This window comes from Eurytemora carolleeae, unplaced genomic scaffold, assembly GCF_000591075.1.
Source record: "Eurytemora carolleeae unplaced genomic scaffold, Eaff_2.0 scaffold316, whole genome shotgun sequence".
Classification (NCBI taxonomy): domain Eukaryota; kingdom Metazoa; phylum Arthropoda; class Copepoda; order Calanoida; family Temoridae; genus Eurytemora; species Eurytemora carolleeae.
Genome location: NW_019396350.1, coordinates 60,226 through 73,147, shown reverse-complemented (window position 1 = coordinate 73,147; position 12,922 = coordinate 60,226). Strand labels below are relative to the sequence as shown.

Genomic DNA, 12,922 nt, shown 5'->3' with positions numbered 1-12,922 from the left:
TTTTATTCCTTCCGTTTTTCTGTAATATTTTCTTTTTATGTTTGCAAAAGGATAAACTAAAAACCACTGGTTTAGGCTCATGAACTTCTATGCACATTTTGCGGCAGATTTGGTTCATATTAACATTTTTACAACTTTGTTTTACATTCCTTAGAAAATTTAAAATTTAAGCTGCTGTACATTATCAATTATATAGGTTGCAGTACAGTATTATTTAGGTTGCTGAATAATATTATTTAGGTTACTGTATAGTATTATTTAGGTTGCTGTAAAGTATTATTTAGGTTGCTGCACAGTATATATTATCTAAGTTACTGTACAGTATCTATTATCTAGGTTACTGTACAGTTTCTCTTATCTAGGTTGCAGTACAGTATCTATTATCTAGGTTTAAGTACAGTATCTATAATCTAGGTTATTGTACATTATCCATTATCTAGGTTTCTGTACAGTATCTAATATCTAGGTTTCTGTACAGTATATATTATCGAGGTTACTGTACAGTATCTAATATCTAGGTTTCTGTACAGTACCTATTATCTAGGTTACTGTACAGTATCTATCTCTAGGTGGCTGTGCAGTATCTAATATCTAGGTTGCTGTACAGTATATTATATCTAGGTTGATCTACAGTATATATTATCTAAGTTGCTGTACAGCATCTCTTATCTAGGTTGCTCTACAGTATATATTATCTAGGTTGCTGTACAGTATATATTATCTAGGTTACTGTACAGTATATATTATCTAGGTTGCTGTACAGTATCTCTTATCTAGGTTGCTCTACAGTATCTATTATCTAGGTTGCTGTACAGTATATATTATCTAGGTTGCTGTACAGTATCCTATCTAGGTTGCTCTACAGTATCTATTATCTAGGTTGATGTACAGCATCTCTTATCTAGGTTGCTGTACAGTATCTATTATCTAGGTTGCTGCACAGTATCTATTATCTAGGTTGCAGTACAGTACATATTATCTAGGTTGAAGTACAATATCTATTATCTAGGTTGCTGTACAGCATCTCTTATCTAGATTGCTGTACAGTATCTATTATCTAGGTTACTGTACAGTATCTATTATCTAGGTTGCTGTACAGTATCTATTATCTAAGTTGCTGTACAGTATCTCTTATCTAAGTTGCTGTACAGTATCTATTATCTAGGTTGCTGTACAGTATCTATTATCTAGGTTGCTGTACAGTATCTCTTATCTAGGTTGCTGTACAGTATCTATTATCTAGGTTGCTGTGCAGTATCTGTTATCTAGGTTGCTGTACAGTTCGCCCTCTAAGGCTAAAAAGAAGGGCGTGAAGCGCCCTGAATTTCTAGTGATTATAAATTATAATGATTTTAAATTATTAAAGGGACTTTAATAATATATAGACTTTATTTTTAAGTATCCCACCAACGGTACGTACCCTTTAAATCTGACAACCAATGAATGAGATATCGTCAATTTTCTATCTTGAAAAGTGCTCAATTCTCAAAATTTTCTGTATTGCGCCACTCTAAAAATGGAGGGTCACTTAAAAATCGAGTTTTTAAGACAAATGAGTTGAGCCTTTGCCACAAACTCAAACGCTCTAATCCCTGTATCTTTACAACCTGGTAATGTAAATCTTTAATATTCCAAACTTAGATTATTTTATCTAACAGAATCCAAAGGTCTACTGCATTGGGTTGCAAAAATATGGGGATTAGAAAATCAGAGTTTGAGTTAGGTCATATCGGATTAAGCAACCGTCTAAAACTCTAATCCGTAATTTATCTCCAACCTGATGGTGTTAACCTTTCATATTTAAAGTTTGACTATCTCAATTAAACAGAATTATTGTTAATAAAAACCATCAGATTGTAAAGAAATATGGATCAGAAAATGACAGTTTAAGAGTAGAGTAATCAATGAAACATGTTTCTTTTTCTACACTCTAAATTACGCAATAATAATCAACAAAAAATCGCTTATTTGGCAGAATAAGTTAAATGACTGCAAATGAACTATTTTTTGTTGAAAATAAACGATTTTTTTTGTCTTTTATTTGGCAGCCATCCAACTTTTGCTCCAAAATAAGACATTTTTTATTTCGTAATTAAGAATGTAATGTTTTTTAAAAGTTTAAACTATTTGTCAGGATCTACAGAAAACTGTCCTCTCTACCCTTCTGGAACCAGCAGGTTCGAATGGAAATAGAACTTGGAGATAGATCTCAGGGTACCAGGGGAACCAGAACCCAAGGACGGAGGAGGGGGAGCAGGACGCTTTATCTCCTCATCTGTGTCGTGGTCGTGTTCGTGATCTCCTGGTTGCCCTTGAACACCTTGAACCTACTCCTAGATCTCGGCTTCAAGGAGACTTTATTTGGGTAAATTTATTTCAAATTCAAGGAGACATTTTTGTAAAATCAAAGTTATATCAACAATAACAATATCAATAACACAAACAAAAAGCTTTAACAATAAATGAATAATCACAACAAAAATAATAATAATAATAATAATAACAATAATAATAAAATATTCACAATACTAATATAACAATAACAATAACAAAAACATTAACAGATAATTATATCAAGAATTAAAAAAAGTTTTAAAAACACTTTAAATATTCCAAAATTACTTTTACATCAAAAATACTTGCATCAAAAACTTTGTGAATTAAATTTCTTGGATCACACAACAAATAAAAGTCTGAACGCGCCATGGGAGTTGTCATAGTTAGCCCTCTCACGGGACTGTGTCAAGAAAATTGACCCCTGTCGTATGTTAGTCTGGTTAGGGTGGCGTAATGTACCATAGGATCGGGTCAGTACAAGCTGTTATCTGGCAGGCCAGTACAAACTGGGCAGGTTCTGTTCGAATTCAAATTTACTACGGGGATAGAGTGAAAGTGAATTTATTAGAACACTATATAGAAACAAAGAATTAATATTGTAAGGCAATACCATGTTTTAGTTTATTGAGGTTTGTATTTCTCACAGTAGTATAAAGTTCTAAGAATGTTAGGATGGGAAAATGAATGAAAGGAACTGTAGTCGTAATTTCTATTTTATCTCTGACATAAAATCATATCCTTAAAACCTTTGTCTGAATCAGAATTCATGAGTTATCAATAACCTTCTCTTTAAAAATTGTTTATGTTAAATCGTGGCTCATCTGTAAAGGGACTTATGTAATCTGTTTCACAAACACATGGAGAGAATTTTAGAGTTAAACTTATAGAAAAAAAGACAATATCATCCATATTTTGCTTAGATAACGTTTAAAAAGTCTCTATTAGATTGGAAGTAACTAAAAATTACAATTTAATTTACAATTTAAGTATTAATTGTCATGTTTTGCAATATCAACCTTTTTAAAATAAAATCAGCAAAACAAAATGTACAACATATTACAAAATAAATCTAGATGATTGCAAAAGTTGAAGTGTTTTTGTTGTTGAAAAGGTATTAAAGTATTCATACATATTTTGGTATTAAAGGTTTGAGACAATCCAATTATGATAATGGAAGCTCTGTGCATTATTAAACAAATAGAATGTGAAACAAAATGTCTTTCAACATCATTTATATGGAAATATGTCTGACTGTAAGAAATAAAGACATTTTTACATTTTAGGACAGTTTATTTACCTCCCTTATTATTTTAACAATTACTTGTAACTTCTAGGCTTTCCGGGAGCTTCGCGTCATCTTACTAGAAACCATTTTAGTTTTTCACTCTTACTCTTCAGGCAACCATTTTTCTTTGAAAATTGAATTTCGCAGATTTTGGGCCCGATCAGTTCACCCTTTGTGACCTTTTCTTGGGAACAAAACAACAAGTATATACATAGAGGGCTGTCTTATTATTTAACACAAAAGACATTTTTACATCCAACCATCTTGTGTACATAAAACAGGTCTAAATATCACACGTCAAGCTAACATAAATTGACGTAAGATTAAAATTTTATATGTTTTCAATGATGGCATGTTTACTTGAAAAGATATTGAGAAAAACAAAAATGTTTTGAATTTCTAATTTGTAACACAATCAGTAACTAGAAGACTGGTGGTGTTACTTAAATTTTACCTTCTTGTTCTGTATTGTTTGTAGTGATCCAATACGATTACATTATAATATTAATACATACTTGTTATCCCCCCTCCGCCCCCCTATCTAGGTTTCTGTACAGTATCTCTTATCTAGGTTGCTGTACAGTATCTATTATCTAGGTTGATGTACAGTATCTATTATCTAGGTTGCTGTACAGTATTGTAATATTGAGTATCCAGCTTCTTCTACCCTCTGCTATACTGATTATGGCCCACGCCAGGTAAATAATAATCTATATATAAATTTGGCTTGTCTGTCTGTCTGTTTGTTTGTTTGTCTGTCTGTCTGTTTGTATCCAATAAACGTCAAAACGGCTGAACCGATCTCTTAGAGAATCAGCAATCCTTTCCTCTGAAAAGGGATGGACTATTCTTAAAATATATTCCCCTGATTGATATTATTATTTCAGGGATGATCAAGGTCCAGCTGAAGTCAAGTTTAGGTCAGCCTTCTCTGTCTGTCATCTGCTAGGGATGTCCTCGGCTATATCTAATCCTCTCATCTACGGATACTTCAACCAGGTTAGAAAACTTCTCTTTTTAAAGGGACTGTTGACGATTTTCAAGTGAACATACCTTTACAGAGTTAAATGTACTCTTTAAACTTTTATCCGAGTAAAGATATCATCTTGTTCTGCAGTAACACTGCTTCAATTTCATAAAGAAACCGCAATTAAAACTTTTTAATCTAAATTAAACATAGGTTTAAATGGAATCGTCGTGAAAAGGGATGAGCTTTAAACTTTTTAAATTTGATTATGTCATTATTTCATTTTAAAAATTGCATTTAAAAAAAGAAAAAATAACTAGTGTTTAATGCTTCAAGCTCAAATATCTGCAGGAAAAAAGAAAGATATTTTTATCGACGCTGAAAAAAATATTTAGCTTCTGAAGTATCCTCAACTTGTCACGCAGCATTGAATAATTAATAGATAGAGAACTAGTTTTCAAATGTCACCCTGCTGAGATACTGTTTCAATACATACAACATTCTCACTTAAAATGAAGTTTAAAAAAAAATATTTTTCTTATCCTATATCACCCACAGGCTCCCTAGGAGTGTCTTTATCTTGATCTCATCATCAATTATAGGTCTATAGCAAGAAAAAATGCAAGTTATGAAAGTTTGAAATTGAAATTAGATATCGAGAGAGAATAAAAAGTCAAAGAAAAACTTAAACTGTGCAATTATATATATATTTTTTTTTATAAAATAACAGATACCAGATATACAAAAAATGAATAAAATATTGATAACATTTTCAATCGTCTTTGTTGTAACTTTAATCGTATATATTTGTATTCAAAATTTGTATCCATTGATTTCCCTCCGGAGGTTTCTGTATGATCATTGGATTTGAGATATTTTTTTTTACAAATATTCCTTTTTTGAAGATGCATCTGATACACGTGTTTACATCAACTGTTGCAATTTCTCTCTCTAATGCAAAATTAAATTTATTGAATTCCCTAGGGTGTTTCAGAATTAGCCTTGGTTTTATGATATTTTTTACCAATTTACTATTATAGCACGATGATTACTTTATAGCAGGTATATTATGAAATTCACGATCAAGTGAGTAGTAATGATAAAGTACACTATAGTTTCATAAAAGAGTTTATTTAGAATCTTGACTTTTTCGTTTTCTAAACCAATTTGAATGTGCCTGGAGTTCCATGATTTCAAAATTCACTTCTTTTAATGACTTTTCCTAAGATCTTCTAGCAATACATGATTCTACAGAAAACGTCTATAAATAGGATAAAATTCGAAATTCCAATATTGAAAAAATTCTGCGATATATAAAGTTTTTCATTCATCTAATATTTCTGGGAGACCAGAGCTGAAAACTTTAGAATGGTGGATATCGGGATTAAGGCTTAATCCACTCTTTTTCTTAATCTGCAGATTAAATATTGCTTGTTCTCCACTCATTTTTAATCTCCAGATTAATTATCCGATCAGGATTAAGGATATCCCATTCAAAAGTTCCCATCTCAGATAGGGTTTCCAGTCGTAATTATGCGTAACACTTTCTTTCACTTACGGAGGAGCATGACGCGAAATTACGTGTTAATTACGTATCCGAAAGAAAGTCTACTTTCGCGTAATTAAGGCGTAATTACGCGAAACATAATACGAAACCATTCCGTAATTAGTAAAGTAAATATTAATTGTCAGAAATGAATATAGCGGGAAAATATGTGTAAGAATATGCGCGCTACAACCATGTCCAATCTGATTGGATAATTTAAATACTTTCAAATTGATTTGAAATTCGGTGATTGTGATGGACCACACCTCTGTAAAGAAAAAAAAGTAGATGGTAGTTCCACATTTTATTGAAAATACATTTCGGTCTAGGTTGACCCTCGTTAGTTCTAACGATATTATAACCATCAATATCGATGTTAAAAACCACAAGAAAATAAACCAACAAAAAAGATTATTTAAAAGAATTTTAAAATGGGCTATAAAATGGACAAAAGGGAAATGAACTCAGATCATGAGATGAAAAAAAGATAATTTGCAAATATTCAATTATTAAAGAATGTTTTAAGAAAATTATTATTCCTTGAGATTGTATCTGTCGAATGAAGATTAAAAACTAACTGCTCAGTTTATATGTATAGTAAGTGGTGGTGGGGGTCGATCTATAATTAACAAACTTTTACGTAAATGAGGGGGGGGGGGCGACTTTTCTAAGAAGGGATAACTATATTTATAACCCTACTGGTTGAAGGGAGGCGAGGAATAAAGTATTTGAGCCAAAAAAATAAATTCTTTTTCGAGAGGGTTAGGGACTTTTTTGATGATATTTTTAACCAGAGCGCAGGGAGTGTTCAAAATCCCATCAAAAAAGTCGAGAACCCTCTAGAAAAAGAAATGTTTTTGGCGAAAATACCTTACGAGCCCCCTTCAATCAGTAGGGTTTTAGATAATTTTATGCCCTGGAAAGAAAGAAGTATGAATTCAAATGTTAACAGTATCAAAATAAATAAATACACAAAAATGGCACGCCAATTATATAACATCTAATACAAAGTTTAAACTTTTAAAAATTGCATATTAAAGAAAATCCCAAATATAAATGCTGGAAGATGATCATTCAAAAGAATGCGGGAACTTCATAGCTAAAAATGCGCTAATATTGAAAGGTGTACTCAGCTGGGGTGATATTTAACTTTTAAACCCATAAGAAAATAGTGAAAATTTTACCCCAGCTCAGCTGGGAATATATGGGTTTCAGGATATGTTTACCATAGATTAAAAACAGGCCACCCAGGGCATAAAATAAACAATACTCTTTTTTAAATACTGAATTACAGTTTACAATTAAATAAAAACTATTTTTTTTCTGTTCATTCCTGAAAGTTCAGTCATAAAATCTCTGATTTATTTAGATTCTCGTTCTTTAAGCAAACCTCTCCCTCCCAAGGTCCTAAACCTTCTCTAGTACGCTTAGATGGTGGAGTTTATGTTCTGCAAGAAGGTTAAAATGTTCCCCTGTAGGCTGGTTTGTCTGGAGGTTTCGCTAATTACGCGGAATAATTACAAAATTTCGCGAAATTACATTGTAGAAATTACGCGAAATTATGACATAATTTCGCGAAATTGAGGTTTCGCCAATTACGCGTAATCCTGCGAAATTACACGAAATGAAAATTATTTTGCGTAACTGTATCACGTAATATTGCGTAAGTGAATAATCTATTACGTTTGAATTTTGAGTGGAGTATTGTTAATCTTGAACCCCTTCAACTCGCCGATATCCCATGTGGGCACTTTTAAATCTGAGGATAAATTGATCACTTAATTAGAATGATTTCTTCAAGATATAATAACCACGCAAATTAAATAAATTACCTAAAAAGGATGAGATTTTAATGACGATCTGAAATCTTTGAAAAAGGCAAATTCTGCTTTGAAAATATTATAAATGTCATACTACTCTCATTGTTTTTATTAAACTAAACAACAAGTATACAGCTAAAGAGACCCACAAATATAAGAATAAGAAGAGACTTATTTTGTTGCAGTCGTTCCTAAAGTCTTATCTTTTGTGGATGGAACTGTTTTTGCAAATGAGCCATTTAAAGAAATATTTTCTAATTGGGACAAAAAAAAATTAGATGTAATTAAAACTATTTAACTTTACACTATCCTTGTATTTGTTTTGTGCATGTATTTGCTGGGATCAACTTTCATTTTTAATTTCGGCCAAATGTAAATTTTTGACTTAATTTCACATTAAAAAAAGAGGGGTTTACTATTCTGCAATTCTGGTTTAGATTCCAAAGGGAATCCAAAATGTAAAACACAAAATCTACAAAGGAAAATATTGAAATATCTTTCCTATTAAAAATTCAAATTCATTGAAAATTGAGTAAAAAATTAAATATATTGAAAATACCAATTCAAAAAACACAACACGAAATCCCAAAAAATATACTGACGATTGAAAAACACTGATAAACTTAATGATCTATTTAACAAATTTGAAATTTGACCATAGATAAGCTACATGTAGTTTTGTCGCGTACCTGGCGTCAACAATTACGTTTGAAGAAGTTCACAGCCGCAACGTTCATGCAAAAATGCAAAAATGCACAATGGACTTAAAGAAAGAAAATATTTGCTATTCCATGATTACTAAGTTCTAGCCACACTCCCTCCCATGGAACCATTAGACCAATACATATCGAGTTGTAATGCAGTCAATAATGTGACAAAATGTAGGTACTTTCCCAAAGGATTTTTCCCAAGTTGCAACTTCCCAAATGTCAATTTCCCAAGCAGCAACTTCCCAAGTCTTTCTTAGCCGCAGAGCTCGGCCCCCGGCATATTCAAGCCGCAGCGCTCGGCCCCCTATCCCAACCTAACTTGCGGCGCCTCAGAGGGCCTAACCAAACCTTTGTGAAGTTGCCGATTGGGAAATTGTCACTTGAGAAGTCGCCCTTGGGAAAATGCCTTTGGGAAAGTACCTAACACCTGTGAAAACATACAGTGTTACCCAAAAAGGATGAGACTTAAGTGACGACCTATAATTCCCTGGCTTACACTCATCCAATGCACAAAACGTACTTGGTCCACGCACACTGGGTACACTAGACCGGCCGGTAACGGGTAGAAACATAGCATCCACGCTGGCTGGAATATATGTTTATATCCTGAATATAGAGTTATTCTACGGTATACAGAGTCTGGAATAAATGTTTATATCCTGAATATCGTGTTATTCTACGGTATACAGAGCCAGGAATATATGTTTATATCTCCTGAATATCGAGGTATTCTACGGTATACAGAGCCTGGAATGTATGTTTATATCCTGAATATCGTGTTATTCTACGGTATACAGAGTCTGGAATATATGTTTATATCCTGAATATCGTGTTATTCTACGGTATACAGAGCCTGGAATATATGTTTATATCCTGAATATCGAGGTATTCTACGGTATACTGAGTCTGGAATATATGTTTATATCCTGAATATCGAGTTATTCTACGGTATACAGACAGAGTCTGTAATATATGTCTATATCCTGAATATAGAGATATTCTACTGTATACAGAGTCTGGAATATATGTTTATATCCTGAATATACAGGTATTCTACGGTATACTGAGTCTGGAATATATGTTTATATCCTGAATATCATGGTATTCTACTGTATACTGAGTCTGGAATATATGTTTATATCTTGAATATCGAGGTATTCTACGGTATACTGAGTCTGGAATATATGTTTATATCCTGAATATCGAGGTATTTTACTGTATACAGAGTCTGGATCATATGTGTATATCCTGAATATCGAGGTATTCTACGGTATACTGAGTCTGGAATCTATGATTATATCCTTAATATCGAGTTATTCTACGGTATACTGAGTCTGGAATATATGTTTATATCCTGAATATAGAGTTTTTCTACGGTATACTGAGTCTGGAATGGGATATTCATACTGTAAGTCGCTAGGATTTAAACCTACTCTATCAAGACAATATTGACATTTAGGATTTATTATAACAAAACATCAAATATTTGCAATCTACACGCAATCCGGCCTTTTGTTATAACGTACTGCCCACTGATATACTGTACTGCACTCTGATATACTGTACTGCCCACTGGTATACTGTACTGCTCTCTGATATACTAAACTGCTCTCTGATATACTGTACTGCTCTTTGATATACTGTACTGCTCTCTGATATACTGTACTGCTCTCTGTTATACTGTACTGCTCTCTGATATACTGTACTGTTCTCTAATATATTGTACTGCTCTCTGAAATTGTTTTCTGCATCAAGGTGTACAGGGTGTCCCAATAATATGGATATAGTTTAGTGTAGATTTTGATATCGTCTTTGTAAATGATTTTTTGATTTACATACAGAGCGTCCCATAAAATATTGTAGTATATCCAAGCTTTAACACCAAACACACATAGTTCTAGAAAAACATACAACTTTTTAAAATGATTCATTCGTTTATAATTTGTTGATAAGTCCCGAATATAAGAGATATAAACGATCCAATATGATGTTGTTAAATACCCCGTAGTATGCATAGGAAAGCTGTAACTCGTAGAGTTTTCGTCTTCTAAAATTTGATAAAAATTTGTTTTGAATGCATACTGTTGTACTTGGTAAGATGAGATATCCTGTGTATAAACACTATTCATCTTCTAGAGATGTTACAGGCACATCATACAAACTTCTGATAAAGGGTAGCGTTGTGAATCTGGCAGCTATCGTAGGATCACGTGTAAATACGTTAACAGTCTCTTTAAATAGTCAGAGCTGGACAATTATGACAGTGATGTCTCAAGTAGCAAGCTGCAGAAAAAACAATCATTGAGCTTTATTAAACAATTTCTGCGCAAAAAGTTAATTTAAAATGATAAGAGAAATCTAACATTTTGCTAGAATACTAATATATCGTTTGCTGCAGTTTAATTAGAGTTTTCTGCTATCTGGACCATTTTGTTTAAAAGAACTTTAATTTTCGGGATTTCCTAAAATATTCTAAAAAATTTACTCCCCTAGGTTATTGGTTTGATATTATTAGTTTCAATCTTGATTGCTTCAGATAAAACTAGTTTTGTGAAACCATTGTGTACATTATCATTCATGCTAACTTTATGATAAGTTTAATTATGAAGTATAATCATCGTGTTATAATGATAAAGGAATTGAGTCTTTGCCACAAAATCAAATGTTCTAATGCCAATATTTTAGCAACCTAATGGTGTAAACCTTTGATATTTCAAACTAAGATTGTTTTGTCTAAAACATTTTTAGTTTGAAATATCTAAGGTTTACGACTTTGTGTTGCAAAGATATAGGGGATGAGAAAATCAGAGATTGTGACCAAGACTCAACTCCTTTAGAATTATTCCAGAATATCATTTCCAATTTAAATGAAAATAAAACTGAAACTAACTTTTTATTTCTGCTTGGTTATAAAGCTTTATTTTAACTAGAAATAACCATTGCATCAACACAAACATTTAAAAACATTAAAAAAATTAAATTTAGCACCATATTATTGGCTGGAATATCAATAAATAGAAAAGCGTTATAAATAGGACTTGATAGATTATATAAAAGGGAAAGTCAGCGTAATTAAAGCGACCAAAAAAGATTGTCAACAGTAGCCTTCAAACTTAATTTATGTGTGTGAAATGGTTTTAGACCTCGACCTTTCTAGGCAGCAAGATTTGATCAAAGAAATTGAGTCTCTGCCACAAACTCAAATTATCTTTTCCCCTATATCTTTGCAACCGGACGGTGTAAACCGATAACATTTAAAACTAAGATTAATTAATATAAAAGAATTCATAGTTTAAAATACTTCAGGTCTTCATCATTTGGTTGCAAAGATAAAGTGATTTGAAAATAAGAGTTTGTGGCAATTCCTCAATTAAAATAACGAGAAAATTACGGACGTTAGTCTCGTAGATCATAATAATAATTTACCGGGTATTTTGTTTAATTAAGATTTAATTGTTGTTACTTTGAAACTACCTTAATTTATTTATTTTTAGGGATTCCGTGAAGAGTTCTGGAAGATTATTCTCCCCTGCAGAAAAACTCCTCAATTCTCCCCCGCTACCCTCTACGCGACTACAAAGTTCTAAATTCTCCCCCGCTACCCTCTACGCAACTACAAAGTTCTAAACTCTCCCCCGCTACCCTCTACGCAACTACAAAGTTCTAAGTTCTCCCCCGCTACCCTATACGCGACTACAAAGTTCTAAAGTCTCCCCTACTACCCTCTACGCAACTACAAATTTCTAAATTCTCCCCCGCTACCCTATACGCGACTACAAAGTTCTAAATTCTCCCCTGCTACCCTATACGCGACTACAAAGTTATAAATTCTCCCCTGCTACCCTCTACGCACTAACAAAGTTCTAAATTCTCCCCCGCTACCCTATACGCGACTACAAAGTTCTAAATTCTCCCCTACTACCCTCTACGCAACTACAAAGTTCTAACTTCTACCCCGCTACCCTATACGCGACTACAAAGTTCTAAATTCTCCCCTGCTACCCTATACGCGTCTACAAAGTTTTAAATTCTCCCCTGCTACCCTCTACGCAACTACAAAGTTCTAAATTCTCCCCTACTACCCTCTACGCAACTACAAAGTTCTAAATTCTCCCCTGATACCCTATACGCGACTACAAAGTTCTAAATTCTCCCCTGCTACCCTCTACGCAACTACAAAGTTCTAAATTCTCCCCTACTACCCTCTACGCAACTACAAAGTTCTTAATTCTCCCCCGCTACCCTCTACGTGACTAC

General features: G+C 32.9%; 1 protein-coding gene across 1 annotated transcript in view; it reads left to right on the top strand.

Moving 5' to 3' along the window:
• LOC111701489 (neuropeptide F receptor) overlaps positions 1–12,252 on the top strand; it is a 43,734-nt gene extending 31,482 nt beyond the window's left edge. Inside the window, exons 7-9 of the mRNA XM_023472795.1 lie at positions 4,246–4,320; positions 4,510–4,621; positions 12,160–12,252. Of these exons, the coding sequence (XP_023328563.1) occupies positions 4,246–4,320; positions 4,510–4,621; positions 12,160–12,252 (280 nt within the window). The remainder of the gene's footprint in view (positions 1–4,245; positions 4,321–4,509; positions 4,622–12,159) is intronic.
• The last annotated feature ends 670 nt before the right edge of the window (positions 12,253–12,922 follow it).